Source organism: Schistocerca gregaria, chromosome 3, assembly GCF_023897955.1.
Source record: "Schistocerca gregaria isolate iqSchGreg1 chromosome 3, iqSchGreg1.2, whole genome shotgun sequence".
NCBI classification, from domain to species: Eukaryota; Metazoa; Arthropoda; class Insecta; order Orthoptera; family Acrididae; genus Schistocerca; species Schistocerca gregaria.
Genome location: NC_064922.1, coordinates 652,909,590 through 652,936,345, shown reverse-complemented (window position 1 = coordinate 652,936,345; position 26,756 = coordinate 652,909,590). Strand labels below are relative to the sequence as shown.

Sequence of the window (26,756 nt, the reverse complement as noted above, 5' to 3'; positions counted from 1 at the left end):
CAAAGGATACTCATTACAAAATTCTTATTGAACCTATTCTTTTCTGATTTTCTATTTTTGACTCTATTTTGATTTTAATTTGTAAAAAAGTGGCTTGGTCTAGTTATGAAATATTTCTAAACAAGCTTCTAAAGAATGCAAAACACAGAAGCTAAACCAATAGGTTTAAGAGATGCATTTGCATCATGTAAAGCACTCTAAGATGGTGTGATAATATTTTTTGGAAAAGATAGAATTAAGTTTATAGTGTCTCTGTTTCTTATCTTATTTTTGCACCTTCATTAAGTGAGAAAATCCCAGATTGCTTGTGAAAGTCATAATATATATGCCAAAATTCTACTCAGTTAAGTGAACAATAGATTACTTTGAAAGATTGTTTCACAGCAGTTAAATATGAGGTGTAACTTTAAGAAGTGATATGTTATTGAATAATGTATAAATTAATTTAAGGGGAGAGAAAATCAAAGATTGATTTACTGTATCAATTGCAGGAAAGTTTAGTGCACCTACACATGTAACACAGACCACAAACAATACTCCGCTACTAAAACCCAAAGGCACATTCTGATGGTTATTACCATAGTCAGCAAGAGAGTGTTATGGAGTGGTTTAGGGTACTTTGGAAGGAGGATTATCTTTACATTATTGGTTAAACATTTGAGCAGTGTGTGTGTGTGAGAGAGAGAGAGAGAGAGAGAGAGAGAGAGAGAAATGAACAAATGGTTCAGCAACCTGACCAAAACTAGATCTAGTATTTAATTGCTTGAAAGTAATTGGTGTAGTCAAGAAAAACTTACTTAGTGATTTGAGAGAAAACTGAAACATTCGGGAGCAGCTGCCACTACCTAGGTTAATGAAGTGTTAAAAAGTGAAAGCCTTCAAGGTCTTGCTACTTGGCAAAAAAAGTTGCAATGGTGTGATATTTAACTGTCAAATGCTTGATTTGAATCATGTACTAAATTTACAGCACTTTGACATCTACATTGACATAATTACTCTGTGATTCACACTTAAATGCCTCATGGAGGGTCACCAAACAACCTACCATTCCACTCTCAACCAGCACACAGAAAAAAATGAACACTTAAATATTTCTGTGTGAGTTCCAATTTCTCTTATTTTATGACAATGATCATTTCTGTCTTGTAGATGGGTGTCAACAACACATTTGGAGGAGAAAGTTGGTAATTGAAATTCTGTGAAACAATTTCGCTGCAAAGAAAAATGCCTTCATTTTAATAATTGCCACTACATCTCAAATATCATATCTGTGACACTCTCTCCCATACTTCAAGATAATATAAAACAAGTTGCCCTTCTTTGAACTTTTTCAATGTCCTCTGTCAATCCAATCTGGTAAGCATCCCATATCATGTGGTATTTCAAGAACAGAAAACATTAGGAAGGCAGATGAGGTGACAAAAAAAGATTACAGAAATATTTGAATCATGCACTGAATGAGGCTCAAAACCATGAACAGCAAATGAGGTTCCGATTAAGAACTTAAATCCAATGTTCTACTTGAAATCTTAGAATTTTAAAGAGTACTAGAGGATAGTTATCTGGTGGATTATACAGCCTGTGCAGTCTACTGTTATGCGACCTTGACATTCTTGTCATCTATGCCTACATGTGTACAAAGTTCCAACAATTTGTCACTCTCAAAATCTTTTCAATAGAAAAACCTTCAAAAATCAGCAAAAGGTATGCACATTCTCAATTAGCATCTCATTTGCTGTGCTTGATTTCAAGCATCATTCACAGGTATCAAACATTTGCACAATCTGTTTTATTTCTTACTTGTAGATTTTTCACAAAACATTTGACTTTATTATCATTATTATTATTGTTATTATTTAAATGGCTAATACAGAAATTGAATTTTATAGTCTGTAAAATAATTCTGCTGCCTCCATCATATATTTCAGGTAAGGAATGTAAGGAATATTAATTACTGTCATGATCTAGTTGCATTTTCTTCTGTTCCTTCTGTGGCTAAAGGTATAATATAGATACTGAAGTGAACATAAATTCACAAATAAAGAAATAACTATTTTTTTACAGTTCAGTATATAGAAACATGTTGTTGTTAGTTAAATATTAGAAAACATAATGCCTGTAACTGTTAAAATGTGAGTTTCAAAAAGGAAAACTTAGTTAAAATATGGGCTATTACTTTGTGCTCATTAGAATGTGAAGTACTAAAACTGAGTCTGAGATATTTAGATACTATCTTAGACACATATGTGAGGCTCCAAAGTTAATAACTTAGTTTTTTAACAAAAGAAAATTAAAAGTGAGAATGTGACTATTACATGTAATTCATTAAAAGAACTCTATTAAATATGCATTTATTATGCTCTAGACAATGCTCAAGCAGATAAGTAGTAACTTGAAGAAAGCACTTGTACTGGCCAGACTGTTACAGATTTGTCCTAGATGAAGCAATGGAAAATGTCTATCACTGTAAACAACCATCTACCATTTGTAATGAAAAATCAAGGATGGAATAATGACAATATTATGAAAAGGATAGTTGCTACACACCATATTGTGAAGATGCTGAGACACAGACAGGCACAACAAGAAGACTGTCAAACAAGGCTTACGGCCACATAGGCCTTCATCAAAATAGTCAACATACACACATACGAACACTCACGCAAATGCTTCTCTCTCTCTCTCTTTTGCACACACACACACACACACACACACACACACACACACACACACATGTGAATGAGTTGCACTTGTGTGTGTGTGTGTGTGTGTGTGTGTGTGTGTGTGTGTGTGTGTGTGTGTGTGTGTGTGTGTGTGTTTGTGTGTGTGTGCCTGTGTGTGTGTGTTTTGTCTATTCTGATGAAGGCCTGTTTGGTGAAAGCTTTGATTGGCAGTCTTTTTGTTGTGCCTCACTGCAACTCAGCATCTCCACTATATGGTGAGAAGTAACTATCCTTTCACAATATTATCATATACCACTTGTCTTTTGGACAAAGAACTTTCCAAGACAGTAGCAAACCTGTTGTTCCTGAAATAATGGTTGTTAAATTGTACTGCAAGAATTGGATTATTCCCCCAGAAAGTTCCCCCCCCACCCCCCCCACACACACTCAGAATAGAGTCAGAAAAAGAGCAGATAGGACAGAGAGAATAATACTGATCATATTAAAACAAGTTCTTCAGTAGAATAGAAATGGGAAACTTGTAACCATTTGACACTAATAACAAATTTCACTATTTCAGAAACTATAGATAGTAACACGCTGACATATACAAACTTCAAACTTTAAGGAGGTTTCCATAAACCATAAATGTTGAATACTACACAGAGCTCTGCACCATGAATGAAAAACCATTAACTGCTGTTGGTGTGTTACACTAACATTGAATCCCTAGGAGACAATATTCTGTTATTCATAAAGGTCTATCAGATCAAAGCCAATGCAAATTCTTAACAACTGGTTAGATACAAAGAACTTGACAGAGACAGAGATTCTCAACAGTGGAGTTGACCAAATATTTTATGCCTCCAACTAGTATCAAATGTTTCCCCTGAGTGGATCTGACCTGCAGCACAGTTAGCTTCTTCAATTCATTTCAACTTTTTGCCATGAACCTTAAATCTGTTATCGTGAAATTCTAAACAGGTCATACATGTACAATGCTTTATATTACACACTTAGTTATAAAATAATGTTAATAGCAATTACTGTCAGTGAAAGTCCAGGTTGGAATATCAACAATTATGAAAAGGATATAATACTAATTACCATAAATATGACATGATGAGTGGCTGACAGGCACAATGAAAAGACTTTTACACACTGAGCTTTTGGCCAAAGCCTTCTTCAGAAAAGGAAGGAAAACACACACATCCACACAAGCAGGTACACTTCATACACGTATGACTGTTGTTCCCAGCCGCTCTAGGCAGAGTGCAACTGATGTATTAAACAAAAATAATAAACTGGAATGTTGCAGGCAACGGGAAGGGATATCAGAATTGGGATGGGAAGGGGGGGGGGGGGGGAGAGCACTATCTGGTAGAGCATGCAAGGACTAGAAGATAGGAAAAGACTGTGGGTGTGTTGGTAGAGAGCAGTGCACAATTAACATGAGGGGATGTTAATTGGGAGTAGGTGATAGGACAAAGGACATGGAAACCGTCAGGTAGAAGAAGTGGAGACAGTAGGTTATTGTAAGTTGTGGCCATGATATTTTTGGGACCAGAGAATATGTTGTATGGATAATTTCCATCTGCACAGTTCAGAAAATTTGGTAGTGGAGGGGAAAATTCAGATGGCTCGGGTTATGAAGCAGCCATTGAAATCAAGCATGTTATGTTCAGCTGCCCATTGTGCCACAGAGTGGTCCACTTCACATTCATCCTGGTGGACAGCTGGTTTGTAGTTGTATAATTTTAAAAAGCTGTGTAATTATTGCAGCAGAGCTCATATATGTAATGGCTGCTTTCACAGTTGGTCCAGCCTCTGAGGCCTATCAGAGACCATGTGTATTAATTTTCTTTCTTTTCTGAACAAGGCTTTGGCCAAAAGCTCACTGTGTAACAGTCTTTTCACTTTGTTTTCAAATCAATGTGCCATCTTTACAGTGAGTACCAATCTATCCCTTTCATAACTATTACTATTAATGTAGAAATAAAATGGAATGTTAAAGATATAATCAAATAAATACAAAACTACAGGAATTTAAGTACAGCTCTATGAGAATAACTTCCGGCTTACATTACTGGAGCTATTATTGGCAGCCTTGGAAGAACTCAAGGTTTGATACCAGATACAACTATACATACATCTAGACATATTGTAACTACACTATACTACATCGTCTCCACTGCATGCCTGGCAATTCTCAAATCTATGTGTACCCAAGTGTGTAGCTATTGCATTTTCTTAATTTTTTTAATCTTTTATCTTTATTTATTGACACCTATCATTCTCTAAGTTGTCAAGACTAGAATACTACACTCCCACCTCAAGGCATTCATCCTCACAGTTTCCTGGCACACCAGTAAATTAAATACTATGACAGCAATTCAGTCAAGTACAGACTTCTCATGGTTTAAAGATGTAAATTAAGATTTCATATGTCAGAGTATTACTATCTTGAGTTACTTACCCAGGGAAATGAGTTATCAATACTAAATGTTCACAGGTTTTCACTTCTACTGCAATAGAGAAAAAAAAAAACAGATTTGCCCTCTGGCTTGAAAAGGAGAATTGACATTCCCTTCTACTATTAACAGACACAATAATAAATCTTATTTTTCCCCCCTTCAGATGCCAGAGATGGATTCATGCCTGCAGCAGGCCTAAACACCTAAAAGCAGACATTAGCTATTCATCATTCTGGAACAGAGCATCTTTCTTCGGAAACTGTACACAAAAGAAAGAAGGAGGACTGCAAGGAGAGGATGAATCAGTCAAAAATACAAATATGAATTTTCTGTTTTACTCTAAACAATGCATTATATAACAAGAAATACTAACTTACACTGGCCCAAGTTTCTCATCATGGCACCGATCCTGTAGTGTACTATAATAAACTGGAAATTTATGTATTCTCCAAGACCATTTGGAAACTTCGTTGACAGTCTGGAGTGATGTGTGGACATGAATTTTTCTGCTGTCTGCATGATACCTCTGAAAAGTTATGTGGCCATGTAGTCCACCTTGTGATATGTATGCAGTCAGTTCTAGACCACCACAGCATCCTAAAACTGAAAGAAGAAATGTTACAAAGCAGATAGTTAACACTGCAAACCATTTTTGAGAACCAAAGGCTCTAATAATTATTAGATCTTCCCCACTTCATACATATTACAGGGTGAAAAACTCCACAGAACAAAATCAATACTAACAAAACAGCACAAATGCAATAATGATGTTTTACTTGAATTGAAGCGTATTATTAAAACTTGAAACTAGTTTGCCACTTTGACAATAATTGGCAGATTATAAGCAGACAGACTGTGCTTACCAAATTCTGTATAGACAGAAAGTTTTTATTTGCACAAATAATCAAAAACTATTTTTCAAAAAATGTATCAGTGGTTTAGTGGCTGTGTGGCTCCATGGAAAAGTCCAAAGCTATAAATAAAAAGACCCAAGAATTTTTTCTATCACTTGCAGATTCTTTCGCCCCTGCCAGTTATTTGTTAATGTGAAAAATGCCATGGGCATCATGGTTTGGATTCCATGTAAAACTGTAGGTTTCACTATGACTGGCTGGGTAAGTCAGTCAAAATTTCAGAAAAGACCTGAGTATACCAACTCCAACAGAACTATTGTTGACTGCTTACGGTTGTAGGCAGCTATGAGTTAAATGTGTCACTTTTCTATAATTAAAGGGACATCTTGTTTATAGTGATGTCATTAGATCGATCAAAGGAATCATCTTCAACTACCCCCCCCCCCCCCCCCCCCCCCCGCCCTCTCCCAACACCACAATCACATAAAAAAGTACTTGTCAATGATTCTATGACTTCATTGCAAATCTGTAAAATTTTCTTGCAGTCTGAATATCTTCAAACTTGTTCTACTAAGCTCTTACACTCAACACTGAAGTTTGCCTGCACTACAGGCAATCAATACAAAACCATGTCATCAACAAAACAAAGCTGGTTAGTTAGTTCCATGGTCTGTGGATCATTTGTATGATTAATCATAATGATGTGGAATGAGTCACTTTACATTCACGTTCATATGTAAATATGGCTACATACTGATCATCTACAATAATTTTCACACATCACAAAATTCATGTAACTGATTGGCCCTCCCCAAGATTTTCCTTAGTTTGAATTGCAAATGTCGCTCAACTAAGTTGTTTGTGGAGTTCAAAAATGCACTTTTTCCAGTTTAAATTCTTCTCAGTATGGACACCTAAAATTTTTGATGTTTCCACATTATTTGTTGTCTGCCTCTAAACAGCTAAGTGGTCAGTGTGGTTGACTACCATGTGAGATATCCAAGTTCGATTCCCATCACTGCCAAAGACTTTTTCCTTGGTTAGGGGACTGATACTGGGTGCACATGGCCCCATGAGGCCAACTGATGAGCTACTTGACCAATTAGGTCAGGAAATCTGACAAGCTGGGACAGCAGTGTGCTGACCACATGCCTTTGCATGGCAGAGGACGACACGGTAGTTAGTCATGCCCAGTTGTCTCATCTGTGACCAGAAAGTAGAACTTTTAATTTTTTTACCCCATTCATTATATCCTCACTATGTGTTACACTTATCACTAATATAACAATATTATGGGAAGGAAAGTTGTTACTCACCATATAGCGGAGATACTGAGCTGCAGATAGGCACAACTAAAAGACTTTCCCAATTAAAGCTTTCGGCCATTGGCCTTCATAAAACAAATGTCGTGTGACTAGGGCCTCCTACTGGGTAACCATTCACTGGGTGCAAGTCTTTCGATTTGACGCCACTTCGGCAACTTACGCGTTAATGGGGATGAAATGATGATGATTAGGACAACACAACACCCAGTCCCTGAGTGGGAAAAAAAAATATCCGTCCCAACTGGGAATTGAACCCTCTCAGACAAATGAAACCACATTGCCGCAGTCATGCGTGGAAGTTGCTTTTGCTTGAGTGTGTGTGTGTGTGTGTGTGTGTGTGTGTGTGTGTGTGTGTGTGTGTGTGTGTGTGTGTGTGCGCGCGCGCGCGCACGCATATGTGTGTCTATTGTTGACAAAGGCCAATGTCCGAAAGCTTTAATTGTGAAAGTCCTTTTGTTGTGCCTATCCGTGACTCAGCATCTCCGCTGTATGTTGAGTAGCAACTTTTCTTCTCATAACTCATAATATTGTTATATTCCACCCTGGATTTTCCATTGTTTGATTATCACTAATGTAGTATCTCTAGTGTGCAAAACTGAATATTGTGTCTTTTTGAAATTGAGAGTGAGACCATTTGCAGAAAACCAGTCAGAGGTACTTTTAAGAACATCATTTACCATTTCTCCTATTACTGTATTTATCTTTGGATTGATTACAATAACAGCATCATTCATAAAAAGAACTATGTTGTATATTAAATGGAAGACTGTTTACATATTTGAAGAACAATAGGAGACCTAACTTGGAGAACACCATATGTGGTTTCTCCTCTATCAGCAGAATCTCCCATCTACATGGGTTGAATTACTAAGTACAACCTTTTGCATTCTTTTGGTTAGATATGACATCATCCACTGTTTGACTGTAATATAAATTCCATAAAACCTCTATTTACCTAGGAGAATATTGTTATTCAAACATTTTAAAAATTGACGAGTGAATGTGTGAAAGATATTCTCAGCTGAGCATCTCTTCTGAAATTCAAACTGTGATTTACTGAGGGTGTTATTGTTGTTCAGTTGGAATACTATTCTAGAACACGTGACCTTCTCAAAAATTTTGGAAAATTATGTAATTAATGGAAAAGGTCTGTACTTATTGTCATCTCTCCTATCATCTTTCTTATAGAGAGATTGGAAAATGGCATATATTTCTGGAATAATGCCTTGAAATACTCATGTGTTACATATTTCTGATAATACAAGACATATTATATGGGAACAGATTTTTATTACTCTGTTGGAAACACCAACAAATCCAGGTGAGCTTTTATTCATGAGAGAACATATAGTTAGTTACTTAGTTTCATGTCCCACAGACCATTTGCATAATATCATAATAATGTGGAACAAGTCATTTTACATTCATGTCACAAATTAATTTGTAACTATGGGTACATGCTGAACATTTATAAGATTTTTTTAAATGTACAGAAATGAGTTAGTCATTCCTACCATCACATTTTACAGATTACAATAATAGGAATTCTTCTATGTAATCGATGGCATTGTAAGGAATACTTTTTCACTTTCTTTTCATGCTTTACTTTTCTATCTGTCAGACATTTTATACCACTGGGTAAGTGATCAAAACTTTTAGTTGTGGCGCTGTGGACCCCTTTTTTTGCTAAAGAAACTGTAATGTGGAGTAATGAATGTCATATTTCCTTCTAATAGTGTAGTTAAATGCGTCATTGTTATCTTGAGGAAACATATATACTGTAAATCTTTAATCAGAATACCCACCTCCTTAAAGAGACGTCTACAAGATTATTCTTACACTACATTTTTTAGCAAAGCAACGAACACTTTCTTTCTTAAATATGAGTTACCCCAGAACATTATTCCATATGACATTACTGCATCAAAAGATGGAAAATATATCAAGTTACTGGTTTGTCTCTCACCAAGATCTGTAATGATTCTAAGTCCAAATGCGGCTGAATTAAGTCGTTTCAGGAGTTGGAAAATGTTCTTTTTCCAGTTTAAATTCTCATGAATACAGACACCTAAGTATTTTGGAGTTTCTACCTTATGTATTTTTTCTCATCATGTGTTCCACTTATCAGTGGAATAGTACCCCTAGATGTGCAGAACTGAATATGCTGAGTCTTTTTAAAGTCGAGGGTGAAACCATTCACAGAAAACTAGTCAAAGATACGATTAAGGACACATTGTTTACCATTTCTTCAGTTTCTGTACGTCTAACTTGGACTGATTACAATACTAGTGTCATCTGCATATTAGATGGAAGATCATTTACATATATGAAGAACAACACTGTACCAAATACAACTTCTTGATTATATATGGCATTGTCCATTGGATGGCTATAGCACCAATCACATACAGTTTCAATTTATCTATGACAATAATGTGATTCAAACGGTCAAATGCCTTAGACAGGTCATGGACGACACCAATCCATGCTATTTTATTATTTAATATTTGTAAAATTTGGTGAGTGAACATGTAATTGGCATTCTCAGTACAGCATCTCCTCTGAAATCTGAACTGTGATTTTCTGAGAATATTACTGCTGCTCAGGTCAGATACTATTCTGAAATACATCAGCTCCCCAAAAAAATTGGGAAATTATGTCAGCAGTGAAAAGGTCAGTAATTATTGACATTTCTCCTGGCACATTTCTTAAACAGTGGTTACACAATGACATATTTCACTCTCTCTGGAAACATGCCTTCAGTTAGTGATGCATTGCATATTTCAGATGAGAAAGAGCTTATTATATGGGAACAAATCTTTAGTGCTATTGAAAATACCATTAAACCAGATGAGTTTTTACGTTTGAGAGAATGTACAATTTTATTAATTTCAGAAGGAGAAGTTGTAGTGATACATTCATATGATTGGATTTTATGAGAGTTACTTTTTCAACACACTGCTGTGACTTTTCTCTTGAACTGTTTATCCCTATACTTTATACTATATTTAAGATATGTTCATTAAATATTTTTGCTACTTGTAACTAATAATTCATAGCCCTTTCATTTAGTTCAGCAGTCACATCATGCTCTGTGCCTGGTTGTCCTATATCCCATTGCACTATATTTTATATAGCCTTTAGTCTGGCGACAGAATTACTGATTTCTGACATTATATGCATGTTCCTTGATTTCTAACAACTTTTCTCAGTAATTTGTTTTCTGTAAGTACTGCAGGATCTCTATTTGTTCTTTTCATCTCACAAGGTACAACAATAACATTAGTTTCAATATTGTATATAAAGTATTCAATCAAATAAAGTATAATAATTTACAACACTGCCTGTGGGCTACAGCATGTCAGAATTCTACTGTTTTAAAGGAGTAAGTTAGCTTTCTGTTTCTTTAGTGCATTTTGTTTCATTCTCATCAGATGCTCTATCCATGTAATTGCTTTGTTTATATTATCCAATATTTGATGCATCATCAATACTTCTTTCTTCAGCTTCATCATCTTCATCCTTGACTGCTTCACTAGGCCCATTTCAAACAGCACCAATAATGTCCTTGTCATCTATGATCTCGGAAATTGGTTCTTCATTGTTGACGACTACCCCGCAGTTCAAGTTTTCAAGATCAATGTTGCACTGTAGAACATCACAAGCAGACTGAATGTCACTGTTGTTGAAATCTTTGTCACTACACTGTTCATCTGTTTCATTTTCTTCAATGAAACATTTGTTCCAGCATTTTATAATAGGGGTCGGACTGATGCTTTGCCATGCCTGGCCTACTGAACATGCAACACAGTTAAGATTCAAGAACACTTCTATTTGCTATGCTGAATTTACTATTGAAGTGAACAGTTCACAGTGATAATGAGTCTTAAATGTGTGTATGATGCCCTGATCCATTAAGTGAATTAATGCAGTTATGTGTTTAGGCAAAAACAAACCTTTTATTTTTCCATCTTCTGGTTGTATGGATTAGTAGAGCTTCTTCTCTCAGCTTAAGTGACCTTAGATGCTCTCTCATTGACAGAACAACTCTTCCTGAAATCAATTGGTGAAAATGTCATGTCTTCCAAGCATTCTTTGAATGCCTGTAAGTGATTTGTAATGATGACCATTTACATGCTTGAAACATCTCATCTCAGGCTTTTACTTTTACTCCCACAAATAGTTTTCAGCTTATGGCAACCTGATTTATTTGTGACAAAGAGGAAGGTTATTCTGTTTTATTCATTTTCAAACCCACCTTACTTCTCTATCTTTTTGTATTGAGGGTTCTGGTTGGAAGCAATCGGTAATAAAGTGCCTTTTCATCACAATCATACACTTGATGATGATTTAAATTTTTATCTACCATTTCTTTGTGTAGAATTTCAGGAAATTGTGAAGCAGATTCACTGTCACAGGATCTCATTTCTGCTTCAATTGTCATTTGGTGAATTTCATGTGACATCTCCATTTTGAAAACCATCTGTTGGAAGATATAAAATCTTTGCTGGCATGTTAATCAAATTGATCTTTTCAGCTTAGGGTTTAATAACTGGTCTCAGAAGTGGCACACCTTCACTTCACCACTTATAAAGGCATTTGTTGAGATCATTGTTTTTTTCTAATTTAATCCCCTTTCTCTCCATTTCCACATCACTTTCAACTGTGTTTACAAAGCTTGTAAGTCTCTTCTTTTCTTTTACCCATCCCAGTTGTTCCTTCAGGTACACCACGTTCGTGTGATAAACTTACTTTAGTTTCATCATTTTGTACCAATCAATAATTTTTAGTTTATTACCCACAGAATAAACTTTCTGTTTTTGTGATCTCGTAACAAGTACACAAAAATCTAGACAATAAATGAATGAATCATATGTGTCCCACATGATGGTTGCACTCATTTCGATTATTGCCAAGTGCTGTTGTAAAGCCACTTTATTGACCTTTTTGCCTTTACAAATGTCTGCTTGTGTCTGTGTATGTGCGGATGGATATGTGTGTGTATGCGAATATATACCTGCACTTTTTTCCCCCTAAGGTAAGTTTTTCGACTCCTGGGATTGAAATGACTCCTTACCCTCTCCCTTAAAACCCACATCCTTTCGTCTTTCCCTCTCCTTCCCTCTTTCCTAATGAAGCAACCGTTGGTTGAGAAAGCTTGAATTTTGTGTGTATGTTTGTGTTTGTTTGTTTGTCTATCAACCTGCCAGCACTTTCGTTTGGTAAGTCACATCTTCTTTGTTTTTAGATATACACTCCTGGAAATGGAAAAAGGAACACATTGACACCGGTGTGCCAGACCCACCATACTTGCTCCGGACACTGCGAGAGGGCTGTACAAGCAATGATCAAATGCACGGCACAGCGGACACACCAGGAACCGCGGTGTTGGCCGTCAAATGGTGCTAGCTGCGCAGCATTTGTGCACCGCCGCCGTCAGTGTCAGCCAGTTTGTGGTGGCATACGGAGCTCCATCGCAGTCTGTAACACTGGTAGCATGCCGCGACAGCGTGGACGTGAACCGTATGTGCAGTTGACGGACTTTGAGCGAGGGCCTATAGTGGGCATGCGGGAGGCCGGGTGGACGTACCGCCGAATTGCTCAACATGTGGGGCGTGAGGTCTCCACAATACATTGATGTTGTCGCCAGAGGTCGGCGGAAGGTGCACGTGCCCATCGACCTGTGACCGGACTGCAGCGACGCATGGATGCACGCCAAGACTGTAGGATCCTATGCAGTGCCGTAGGGGACCACAGCGCCACTTCCCAGCAAATTAGGGGCACTGTTGCTCCTGGGGTATCGGCGAGGACCATTCCCAACCGTGTCCATGAAGCTGGGCTACGGTCCTGCACACCGTTAGGCCGTCTTCCGCTCACGCCCCAACATCGTGCAGCCCGCCTCCAGTGGTGTCGCGACAGGCGTGAATGGAGGGACGAATGGAGACGTGTCGTCTTCAGCGATGAGAGTCGCTTCTGCCTTGGTGCCAATGATGGTCGTATGTGTGTTTGGCGCCGTGCAGGTGAGTGCCACAATCAGGACTGCATACGACCGAGGCACACAGGGCCAACACCCGGCATCATGGTGTGGGGAGCGATCTCCTACACTGGCCGTACACCTCTGGTGATCGCCGAGGGGACACTGAATAGTGCACGGTACATCCAAACCATCATCGAACCCATTGTTCTAGCATTCATAGACCGGCAAGGGAACTTGCTGTTCCAACAGGACAATGCACGTCCGCATGTATCCCGTGTCACCCAACGTGCTCTAGAAGGTGTAAGTCAACTACCCTAGCCAGCAAGATCTCCGGATCTGTCCCCCATTGAGCATGTTTGGGACTGGATGAAGCATCGTCTCACGCGGTCTGCACGTCCAGCATGAACGCTGGTCCAACTGAGGCATGGCAAGCCGTTCCACAGGACTACATCCAGCATCTCTACGATAGTCTCCATGGGAGAATAGCAGCCTGCATTGCTGCGAAAGGTGGATATACACTGTACTAGTGCCGACATTGTGCATGCTCTGTTGCCTGTGTCTATGTGCCTGTGGTTCTGTCAGTGTGATCATGTGATGTATCTGACCCCAAGAATGTGTCAATAAAGTTTCCCCTTCCTGGGACAATGAATTCATGGTGTTCTTATTTCAATTAACAGGAGTGTATGATAGTTTATTTTGGGTGACATATTTTATACAGTGTCATACTCAAGTCCACAGTATACTGGATCGCAGTACATTGGGCTTCAACAGTACTGAAATCCATCAATTGATCCATTTTTTTTATGACTGTTTAATGTCCTTTCTAATTAGTTTATGTGGAAATGGTGTTTTCAAACAATGACATGAATTTATCATGGAACACATTACATTTTATGTTCACATTTGGTTCATTATAAATTTCATATCGGATATTCACTTGTAAACTGTTCTTAAAAACATTTGTCCTTGAGTCTTTAATTATTCTAATTGATTTGCAGTGAGAAGTATCCATGCTGTAAGGCTCAAACTGTGCATCAAGATCAGAGAGCATTTTCTACAGGGTAAGCAGTTACTCTCTTGGTTTGAGCTTCAACAAAGAAACCATTACAAATTAGGGTCCTTGTGTCTTCATCCATCTGTGTTGGAAAGTTAATTACTGAGATCAAACTGGAGGATCCAAACAAGATTTCCAGATCATTTTTCCCATCAGAATCCTTTACAAAATCACTGCATGCTATTAACCGCTTGCTGCTGTGTGATGGATAGCACAGTAAGAAATCCAGATAGCTCATAAATAGTTCAGGTTCCCAGTTGGGATATATATACATTTACAATTAAAAGTGAACTCTTTTTCAGTATAAATTCACAAGTATACACCGCTATGTGCTGATCACTACAATATCTACTTGTCTCAATGTTTCTGAACTTGTATTTTATCTTGATATATACAACAACTCCTCTTTCTCCTATTTTTCTGCATGAGTAGGCTGCTAAAGTGTAATCTTTCATATGTAAGTTATCTAACGCTGTGGTGGTCAGATAGGCACAGGATGTCTATCTTTTCAGAGCTTTCTAAATTTTCCGAACAGACAGGAATCTCTTAATTTCAGAAGGAAAAATTGACGGCACATTCACAGTATTGTATTTTTATCAATACAAAATTAACATTTCCATTGCTACATTATTACTATCATCCAGGGTATTTAATTATTACTGCTGTTTGGAGGACTTGATTCAATTCCCGGTAATGTAAAGGATTTTGTATTGGTGAGAAGACTGGAAAGGGGTTACACTCAGCATCTTGAGGCCAACAATGGGACTACTGTACTTGAAAAAGTAGTGGTTCCAATTTGGGTAAGTTGATATTTAGTCAGAAGAGTGGGACGCTACGAACATATCTCTTCATACCAGTACCCAATGACTTCTGAGGCAGAGTATGCAATAGCATGGTCTGTGAGGTCTAAACATGAGGTTTCTTTTTTTTCTTCCTCCTTCATGTAAAAGCATGATCATATGGCAATATCAAAGTAGCGCTGATGCAAAGCTGTCTGCAACCTGAAGATTATAACTCCACAGAGGGATGATTCCAATGGAGGTAGTACAACCTGGCTCTCCTCCAACTTGATAACTGACTTATCTAGCCAATTACAAGAGGGCCTGTATTGCAATGAGAAATTCAAAGCCACAGTGCAACTTGGCACCCACTCATCAACTTTCTTCTTCTTCTTCTTCTTCTTATTATTATTATTATCATCAAGACTATTATTATTATTATTATTATTATTATTATTATTATTTAAAGGTTTGTTCTATACATTTTTATACCCTGTATGTAATATCAAGTTTTACATGAAGGCACTGCTGGACGTCTGCAGATCCAGTTAGCTAAAAAACAAAACACTTTGTATGAGTGCTTGATAGGATTGATATTTTTAAATTTATACATAAGCAGGTACTCAAACTCATGTTTATTTAAGTATCAGAAACTTAGCTTACCGTAATCAACAGTATTAACTAGTGATAGAAAGAAATCGTGACAATTCAAGTGTCTTGAATTAATACTTCTTCTATTTCACAATTTGTCTCTTTCAAATCATCAGCTTCGTTAACAGAATCAATACTTAGAATAAGAACAATGCTATTCCTATTGACTTAGTCATTTATTTTAGTCCATACAGATGTCTGCCTGTTTTCAATAATCTGCCAACAACTATGAAATGTTTAGCTATTTATAAAGTAATATGGAGGAGCCTGGATGTGTACTACCACCTTGAACACATAAATGATTAGCATTTCAGTGCCACCACACATAGCAGAACAGAAGTAATGCCCTGTATATAAGGGAAGTTTATAGGGTGGGTTTCTCATTCAGAAATCACATTTGAATATGCAGTTGTTTGTGACGGTATAGTGTTTTGTCTTAGGTAAGAAAAAGAAACATCTATCAGCATATGACAGAATTTGAAGGCTGCTGGATCAGTGTCTTTAAAGGTTGTGGTTTATTGTTCTGGACATTGCTGCACATGTATTTCACCTAACTGTCATGTTATTTTGAATTAATGGTTCAGGAGAACAATACTCAAACCACAGGGGATCAGAGTGGCCCTGTGCAACTAGTGCCTACGAGGATGGACATATTGTTTGCTCAGCTATACAAGATCATACAGTGAGTCAGGAAATTGGCTTCTTTGACTTCATACAAATGTCCATACATAAGTTCAACAATATTTGGAGAATCATGTACTGTCATCATTATTGCAGTTTCCCTTGATGCTGCAGCAGAGAGTAGTGTGCTGGTGCTAGCCGCTACAACTGATCAATTCTGGTTGAAGCAGCATGGAATGACATACCCGTATCTATGACCCAACCTCAGTTTGAGTTGATACTGAACCGAGTTATTGTCACTGCTGCAGCTAGACAGTTCTATACAAAATTCACACCCTGTCTTCCACCAAATCACCGGAAAATTTAATTATATCTTCTTCTTACTACATTGTATACATGAAATAAGTAAAATTTTGGTATTATCTCTGGCCTTGCAATTTTAATGGCCTGTAATGTATCATTAACTATATCCTGTAACATATACACTCTAGTACTTTATCAGGTCTTTGATCATGTGGGTCATGAAATTCTTTAACTTGGCCAACTAAACTGTTACAACATTAATGGCATTCCTCTTGCATGGGTGAAGTCTTACCTTCATAATAGAAAACAAAGGAATCTTATTGACCACCCTAGCAAACACCAGGCTCATACCACATAACACCACTTCTAGACTTGATAATGGTCTCATTTTGGCAAGGAAGAGGGTTTACCAGTTTGTTCCAGTATGACATATCCAACTGAAGCGACTTATAGGCAATTAGATCTGGCAGAGCTATCAAACTGTAGAAAATTTGATTGCCACATTGGACACAATTCCAAATAGTTCTAGACATCTTCTACGCAATTTCACAGGCCAGTTGAAGTGTAATTGGGTGCCTGAAGTTTGTTAAACCCAGAATGTAAGCAGCCTTGTGAACACCATTGTTCTCATCTTGAAAGATGGGAGTGTCCACAGGATACTCGCCATGAAGACGTAGAAGTAAGGGCAGCATTTGGTCACAGACAGAATGTTGAAATAAAAATCCGGGTTCACATTCATGGTAACTCGAATGAGTGGGCCCATGTCAGGGTACAACACAAATCCCCCTAACATTACAGAACTACCCACTGCCTGTACTACACTCTTTACAAACAACTAGTTAAAACAACTCACTGGCCCATTGTCATACTTGATTTCTTGCGTCTTCAGAAACAGAGGTAAAATCACGACTTGTTACACTACACTACATGCCTCAAGTTAGCTACTGTCAAGTTTGTGTGTTGTATAGCTCATTGAAGGCATGAAGCTTAATGTGCCACAGTGAGGAATGGCCTTCTGTAAGGTATCCACCTCCAAATACCAACTGCTTACATTTGCCTCCATATTGTTCACTTGGCAATAGTTGAGGTAGCACTGCATTCACTGAAAGCAGCAGTTACTATAAGTTTGAAACTAATTTTCATTGACAAGCAGTAACACTCTTCTCTAGTACTTGCTCATTAGGAGCTTTTAATGACCACTGTGCTTACTCCATGTTATATGGCTCTCAGTCATACACCATTCCTTGTAGTCGTGTTGAACAATTTACAGTTTGTGTTGAGACAACAACAAATCAGGCTTCACTCATTGTGTGGTCATGAGCAAGTCCAAACAAGATAGCACCATTTTTGGCATTCTGTTATGTCTCCAGGTCAACCGATCTTACTGCATTGATTCCAGACTGGCACATACATAAAACTTCACTGCCATGGTTTGTGTCAGATGTGGACTGTCACACAATAACCTGTTACAGTTTCTACGCTGTCTGTAGTACTCCAAATCAACCTGTGTACACTTTTACAAAGATGCCCAGTTAGAACTTTGTCCAATAAGCTCAAAATGAGGCATATGATATGGTTCAGTACTGGGACCACTCTTGTTCTTAGCTTACATACATAATAGTCCAGTGCCTTTTGCAGGTGACACAAAAGTCCACACACAACTTCAGCAGATAAAACTTAGATGATAGCTGAAAAGGCTTCAAACTGGTTCTTAGTTAAAAGTTTAAGTTACTGGTAATCTCACAATGATTCATATTATGCTATCTTAAACAATAAAAAATGTCTTTCTAGCACCAGAAGCTAATATTAATGACCATACATTAAAGGAAAAACTTTTTCTTCATCTTCAACTCTCATGTGCTTTGAAGCATCAGTGTAGCCAGGGCTTCTCTTCCTTCTCCGAATCACTTGTACCTATACATTTGCTTATTAGGCCAATGGAGAGTGTTTTCATGGTTACCTTCCCCGTTGTCCAATTGAACAGAATGTGCCTGGTAGTCATGGTTTAGGCAAGACATTTCCTCCTTACCCATTTACATATGGTTTTCGCACAAATTATCATGTGGCTGACTGCAGTCAGTGGTTGCCAGATCCCTATGCCAAAAATCTAATTGAAATACCCTGTGTAAAATTACTTTGGCTCCAGCTGGATAACAGGTTAATCAAGAAGCTCAGTAGACCATGTTTTGTTTTGTCATTAGAAGCATCTCTCATTGTGATGGCTTATTCATTCCCTGTTGCCCTTGGGAATTACCTTCTTGGGCACTGCACATAAAGTCTTTATTCAGCAGAAGCAGCTAATAGAAATATTGTATATGCAGTATTACATTTTGCATATTCCGTTTTAAGGGTATTGGAACACTTACACTCACTTGCTTATGCATTTGCATCTTAATGATATTTGTTAATGACAAAAAAAGGTTTAAGCTCAACTGATGTTTACAATCAGAAAAAACAATTTCCATTTAGACTTTGTCTCATTCTCAATAGTTCATAGTGAAGTTATGCACTGGTGGATGATTATAAATAAACCCCCAACTAGCAAAATAAGGAACTTGGAATCTCAACTAGTTCAAAAGAAAATTAAAACATACCTTATTAGCTACTTTTTCCACAAATTATGTGCATATCTAGACTCAGGGATTTAACAATTATGTTAGCTTCAAAGCAAGTAGGTGTGTTTATCGTAAAGCAACATAATAAGTAGTGATGTGCTATAATCAGGCCTCTGGATTTACAGATGCTGATAAATGACAAGTAGTGATGTGCTATAATCAGGCCTTTGGGTTTCCAGATGCAGATAACCATATGCCCTGAAACCTGCCAATGTAGTGAAGTAAATATTAAGCTACCAAGTTGTTTTATCACACTTATCTGGAATAATTATGAATAGATAATGAGGAATATTTGATACTAGTAATTTGCTTTGAGGCTTTGGCAAGTGACATAGGAAACATGCAGCAAAAGTCATAAATAATATGGTGCCTACACCGTGACATCAGTGGCAATTTTTTCAAATGAGCTAAGCTATAGGTAAAAAAAATCTGTCACCACAACTAGGTTTTTTTCTGTTTACATTTGTTGGCTTCGTCGAAACACATCCATGTCACATTCCAACCTAACATAGACCTTGGGCTAAGCCACAGGTAAGTCTATCACCACAACCAGGTTCTTTTGCTTTCACATTCATTGGTTTCATGGACTAACAACCAAACAGTGGAAAAAACACTGAAACGTCATGTCAGAGCAGCCATTAACATTATGTCACTGGTCATAGCCAACAACTAGTATCGAATTTTCCACTTTACTCAATATGAGTAGCATTAGTACATGCGTATTTTACTAATGGTGTAGTATACTGATTAAGTTTCCTCTATTTGTGTTTTTTCAGTGTATACCTTGACTCTTCAACATTCCTTAAGGTTTTACTTCTTTGTGGAACCTACAGAAATGACAAATTAATGAATACCTGACTTTGGGACAGAAGCAGTGTAATAATGTGATCTGCTTAAGCCATCCCTGCAAACTATTCTTGTTTTGGCATAGTTTGGCTGCAATAGCATATGTGCACATAAGTTTTGATGTCCTGCAGGAAAGAAAAACTGTGACAGAGCTCAAATGTGCTTTGACAATTTAACCTGTACTATGTTAACTGCAGGCTCATCCTGTCTTGACAATATATTTACAAATATTAAGAGAACTTGCATGTCCACTGATGTAATTAGTTTCCCTTTCTCAGACCATGATGCAGTATATCTTAGTCTTAATCATGTAACTTCAGACTGCACTAAACCAGAATCTAAAACTGTGATTACTAGACCAGTGAGCAGAGAGAGGATGGATAGGTTTAGACATGCCCTCACTTATTTCAGTTGGGACACATGCTTTTTATTAGGCTTCAACACTGTTCAGCTGATATTGTATTCACAAAGTTTTTCTCTGTCTTTTTAAATGTATATGAAAATAACATCCCTCTAACAAAATGTACAGTGAATATTAGTAGTAATTACAAGAAAAGCAAAACGAAGGAATGGTATCCTCCACTGTTAGAGCAACTGAAAAATACTGTTATGCTGTAGTCTAGACTGTACAAAACCAGTAAATCAGAACTGTATAAAGACCTGTATGCTAAAGCTAAATGCAAGTATAGGAAGGCAATTAATGAAGCAAAGAAACTGCATAACATAGTAAACGTTGAAAAATCTAACAATACATGCAAGAAGGCCTGGAGGGTAATAAACTCCATTGCATACATTAAACATTAAGAGGAAATTGCCATTACCCCAGAAGAATTTAATAAATATTGCGTTCAGTCCATTGAAGAAATTAGTAGTTCAATAATCAAACCACCTGAAAATGCACTTAGTATTATGGACAACTGCTTTGAAAAGCTTCCCCCAAGCACCTTCACTTTCACAGAAGTGAGCCCAAACAATATCCTAAAAATAGTGAAAATTTCAAACCTTTAGTTTGTGTTGATTACTATGATATGTCATGTAATTTGTTGAAAGATGTTATTGATTGTGTGATTTATCCTTTAACCTTTTGTTTTAACAAATGCCTTGTTGAAACTAAGTTCCCCGACATACTAAAATTTTCTAGAAGGGGAAGAGAACTGTCCCGCTAGTTACAGACCTGTATCCATAAACCCAGTTTTTTTTTTTTTTTTCAAAAATCTTAGAAACGATTATGTATGAGCAAGTTAGTGCCTACTTGGGTAAACTAAATATAATTAGTGATAAACAGTTTGGATTTAGGAAAGGTAAATCCACAACGGATGCAATGGACTCCCTCGTAAAATTAGTCCTAGATGTGTTCGAGGCTAAGGACTATGCCCAGGCTACATTTTGTGACCTGAGCAGAGCCTTTGACTGTGTACAACATGACACTGTGCTGAATAAGCTAGTTTACTATGGTTTCGATGACAACAGTACAAATATGTTCAGGTCTTTTCTAGAGGCCCGTCAACAAGTTGTGTGCATTGGTAGGGAGAAATCAAATTTGGTTAATGTTAGGTACAGAGTGCCTCAAGGGTCGGTGCTTGGACCTGTTTATACGAATGATTAATGACCTGGCCTTATTTATAAATTCTCATACAATATTGTATGCTGATAACACAACTTTTCTACATAAATGCTCTGATCTAGGTACACTGAAAACATTGACCGAAAATACCCTTGCTCAGTCCTTATTATGGTTCAAAGCTAATGGCTTCTTGCTAAATGAAAACAAATCCCAGACACTTTACTTTAGCCTCAAAGAGATTCCTAATTACCAGGAATTAGAAACTGTTAAATTTTTAGTGTTATTATTGACAATAAATTGATGTGGGAACCATACATTAAAAATATATTGGCTAGGCTTTCAAGAGTTATTTATCTAATTAGAAATGTAAAGAGACATGTTCCCAATGACTATGTGAGATCAGTATATTTTGCCTTCTTCCAAAGTATCACCTCTTATGGAATTTTACTGTGGGGTAGTAGCTGTCATGTAAACGACATTTTACTTTTACAGAAGAAAGTAATAAGAATAATAACGGATTCTGATAAAACAGAACATTGTAAACCTCTGTTTATTAAATTGCAATGTCTTGCAGTAGTAAACTTATTCATCTACAATGTTTTAATGTACATTAGAAACAATGTGTCTAATTTTGTGTTGAGAAGTGATATCCATAGCCATAATACTAGAAACAGAACATCTGTAGACTTACCATATCATAGAGTATCAAAATCGCATAACTCTTACCTAGTTCTTGGACTAAGGATGTTTAATAGACTAAGTGCTGACTTTAAAGAACTGTCTTTAAAGCTAAATTATACAAGCTACTAGTGAACAATCCATTTTACACCATTGATGAATTCTTGGAAGATGAAAATACTGTATTCTAAAATGTACCTATTTTATGTAAACAAATTTACATCAATATAGTAGTTTATGTAGAAATATATGCTCTTGACTTTGTCTATTGCTGTAATCGGCTGAACGACAATAAAATTATTACTATTATTATCTCTTGTACAGAGGCGCTTACATGTTTGTTGTTAGCCTACACTTCTTAATTAGTATGTAAATTAATACATATAATTTTGGACTTTTCCCACATCTTTGAGCACTATCTAAATTAGGATCTGAGAAAGGAAAATTAGAACATCAGTTTTTTTGGTGTGTGTGTGTGTGTGTAGGTGTGTGTGTCACTTCCTGGGGAAATATTTCGTCGCTGCACATCTGTGGAATGATTAGGGTACCTGGTTTTTTTAAATGTCAAACACAAATAAATTTAAATATGGGCAAACATCCTATCTATGAGGCCATCGGTAACAATTTATTTATTCCTCTTATCAATGTGCTTAGTCAATTTATTTATTCGTGTTACAAGTGTAGTAAGGCAATTTTTCCTGGAAGATCAGGGTTGTCGAATTGAGTGGGTCTACTTTGCTAGAGCGTTCGTGTCGACAGAATATATTGCAGCAGGCACAGAAATTTAAAGCACAGTTCATGAATACTTAGTGCCGTCACATGGGTACATTTTGCTCTGGTCTTTGCCATAGTACTTAAAATAAGTGAACCGGACACAAAGCGTATAAAACTCAAATCTTTTTTTTTCTTTTCTACGAATAAACAGCTTAGCAGTTACATTGTCTGAAGGAACAAACTTATGAGGTTGTTGTAATTGTTCCTACGCTCGCCAAGTGCTGCTACCTACGCTTTGTTGGAGATTTCAATGCGTGAGTAGCACAGACACACACATGACGAGCAACTTACAAAGCGACGCAAGTCGTTAACGGATTTTTTCAATAAATATTACTTACTTGTGAAAAAAGTAAAACAATAGATACCCCACTCCACCATTACAACACGCTGTCCCGTTATTAAACGCAGCCAAAAACCTACGACATTCTCGATCAGCTGTTGCAACGGAACTTTCTAACGTCACGACAAGGTCGCAGCAGACATACAGTATTTAGGCCATGTCGCGGTGCACACACAGTTCGGAAAGTCTAGTTTATACTTTATATTAATTTCAATTGCGCGCAGTGTACGAATAAACAGTTTGTGGTTAATCCAAGTGTGTTATTGTCATCTCTAGAGCGAAATGAAGTGTAAGTTAAACTCGCACATCAACGAAGAGCACCACTTCCTCTCATTTTTCGAACAATTTGTATTCGAATGCGGAGTGTTGTACATTATTTTGCTGCGGTACATCGCGCCCTGAATTCATTCCTATTGCTCGTACAGCCTAAGCTAAGACCTTTATTTCCGGTAGCTCTCCTACTATCAGGTTGTGAAACACGTGTTGAGGAAGGAAGTAATTTTGTTGTGTGATCAGGGCACATTTCAAATCATCAAAGTTACTCGACAAATTCTAAATCAAATGGAAATCATAACTGAACGAACATTACAGTCGCCAAACTTGATTGTGATTGAGACGCTACGCAATTAAAGATAATTACAGACTGCTTGGAAATCAGTTGTTACCTGTATAAAATATGTTTTTAGTAACTGGAGGATTGCTCCTTTGCAGTTTTTATGTACCAATAAGCAATTTACTTTCTGTTCTCCTTAATGTAGCCGATTTTGTTTTATCAAGCTTAACGACAGTGTAGTTCTATATTTTGAAGAGACCTTTTTTTTCTTTTGGAAAATGTATGTTGTCATTCATAAACCTGTATGGATTTGGCGTCCCGAACAAAATAAAGTGTTGAGGGTCGTAAAGTGATTTATTACCAGTACAAAGGAATACAAAGGAACTGTGATTTATGTGGATTCTGTCAACAGTACGAGACGCGAGAGTTTAAACTTGCACCGAGATCAGGGTGACTTACTTGTATGCTGCTATGATGAAAATTAAAATCATGATTCGATAAACCTGCAGACGGCTTTGGCACCTGTTACTGAAACTCAAGTAGAAATACCACTACATTGTTAAAACGGTTACTACCGTCACACTGTGTCCGCCCCTTGTAGCTGAGTGGTCAGCGCAACAGAATGTCATACCTAACGGCCCGGGTTCGATTCCAGGCTGGGTCTGGATTTTCTCCGCGAAGGGACTGAGTGTTATGCTGTCCTTATCTTCATAATTTCATCCCCATCGAAACGCAAGTCGCCGAAGTGGCGTGAACTCGAATGACTTGTAGTAGGCGAACGATCTCCCCGACGGGAGGCCCTAGCCACACGGCATTTCCATTACCGCCACATTGGCTATTTTCACTCTGTTGACCTTTCTGGGTGAAGGGGCAGGACCAATTGCCCTCCGATCTCGATAAGGTGTTCATGGTTAGCGCTTTATGCTTCTTTTTGATAAGATAGTGGTTGATGTTAAGCTGTTTGCTTTGATTTTGGTTATTAGGCTTTGTTTTCGGTACTCCTATACAAAAACGATATTGGGTTTCCAACTTTTTATTGTATGTAACCTTAGTAAAATCTTTATATTAATAAAACCACTGTTTTGGTGAATATATATTTTTATGACTTCCAGTTACTCGTTACACTTTTTGGAAACAGACTTCATGGAAATTTGCATTTTTTAAACAATGTAGAATTTAGAACACTTTGAAAACTAAAACATGAAAAAACTAACAGCACGTAGTTACCTCTCTAGACACATATTATCATTAGGAAGATAATATTACAGATTCACAACTTGATTGTATTGATAAACATATTTCATCTATGACAAATTGTGTTTGGAATCAGCTTTGAGTTTACTATTTATCGTTTCAGCCTTAGAGCGATTATTCCATCCGATAATTCTATCAAGCAAGAAATTTCACCAAATTTTTATTTTAAAAATTAAGAAGGCAGCCTTATGTTTTCTTCTGAGTCCCTGAATAAAATTTTGATTGTTTTCAACCAGCATGCATTTCACATCTTCGTCACTTTCAGTTTTCTTATCCGAATTAGTATCGTAATCACTAAATTTTCGAAATCAGGGTCATTGTCACTGTCTCCTAAGTTTCATCTGAGAATTCACTGAGGTGTCTCGCATAGAAAACGTTACATAGAAGGTCTGCCTTTCCTCACCATGGAGAAATGGTAACGTTCAACAAAAACACAACACGCAAACTCTATGGTACGTCCGTGAGACCTCTCAAGGACTAAAAATAAGGAATAAATTGCAACAACAGTGCCAGATTTGTGGCACATCCAATAGGATGATACTCAGAAGAGTCGACTTCAACTCACAAGGATGTGTGAAATATCAGATTGTGACAGATAATGAAATGTAACACAGATATATAGGTTATATATGTATGTCACATATTCACTCCACTGGAGCACTCGTCTTCTCTTCTCACATTTGCCACATAATGCATGCTCATACCCTGAACAACAGTAGCATAATCTCCTTTGTACGACGTAAGAATTTTATACTTCTCTCTCTTTTGTTGTCCTCTGTGGCGCGTTTTTAGTGTTTGCACCATCCTGGTCCAGCTCGCTATTTCTTGCTGATACATACTGTGCTGGTAGCTCTTCGCACAAATCAAAAATATACTTCCGTCTGCTAAGTTGCTTACCAGTCACATCCTTATACAATACCTAGGAATTTATCACAGCCAAATCAAGAATATTATAAAACACGTGCACTAAACCAACATCTCATACCGACTTTTGTGGAGTACATCCTTGCCATTTGATCCACAACGTCAACTCCAAATTTTGTTTAATTGTACAGTTGAACTGTTTAAGGAGTATTCATCTGACTTTCAGGCAGAGATACATGAGAGTGAGGTACCAGTAGTAGTAGTAGTAGCTTTATTCACCTGTAGATCTCTTTTTACAAGGATATAGGATATGTCAAAGTATTTACATGTTTAGATCAATTTAAAATAAGCTAATTCATATACACATATATTTACAGACTTCTAGTTAGAGCTAATCATTAGATTTACTCCTGGTATAGTAGTAGTAGTAGTAGTTTATTCATCCAGAGACAAAGTACATTGCATGGATTTCGTCAAAAACTACATAGTATATATTTATTTCTCATACATCAATGTAAAAAATCAAAGTTGTACGCGCTATTTCAATATGGTCTGATGTTATGTAGT

General features: G+C 37.2%; 1 protein-coding gene across 1 annotated transcript in view; it reads right to left on the bottom strand.

Moving 5' to 3' along the window:
* Positions 1–25,156, bottom strand: part of LOC126356110 (uncharacterized) — a 221,942-nt gene extending 196,786 nt beyond the window's left edge. Inside the window, exons 1-2 of the mRNA XM_050006811.1 lie at positions 23,517–25,156; positions 5,515–5,740 (exon numbers count right to left, since the gene is read on the bottom strand). Of these exons, the coding sequence (XP_049862768.1) occupies positions 5,515–5,740; positions 23,517–23,556 (266 nt within the window). The 5' untranslated portion in view covers positions 23,557–25,156. The remainder of the gene's footprint in view (positions 1–5,514; positions 5,741–23,516) is intronic.
* Positions 25,157–26,756: the final 1,600 nt, after the last annotated feature.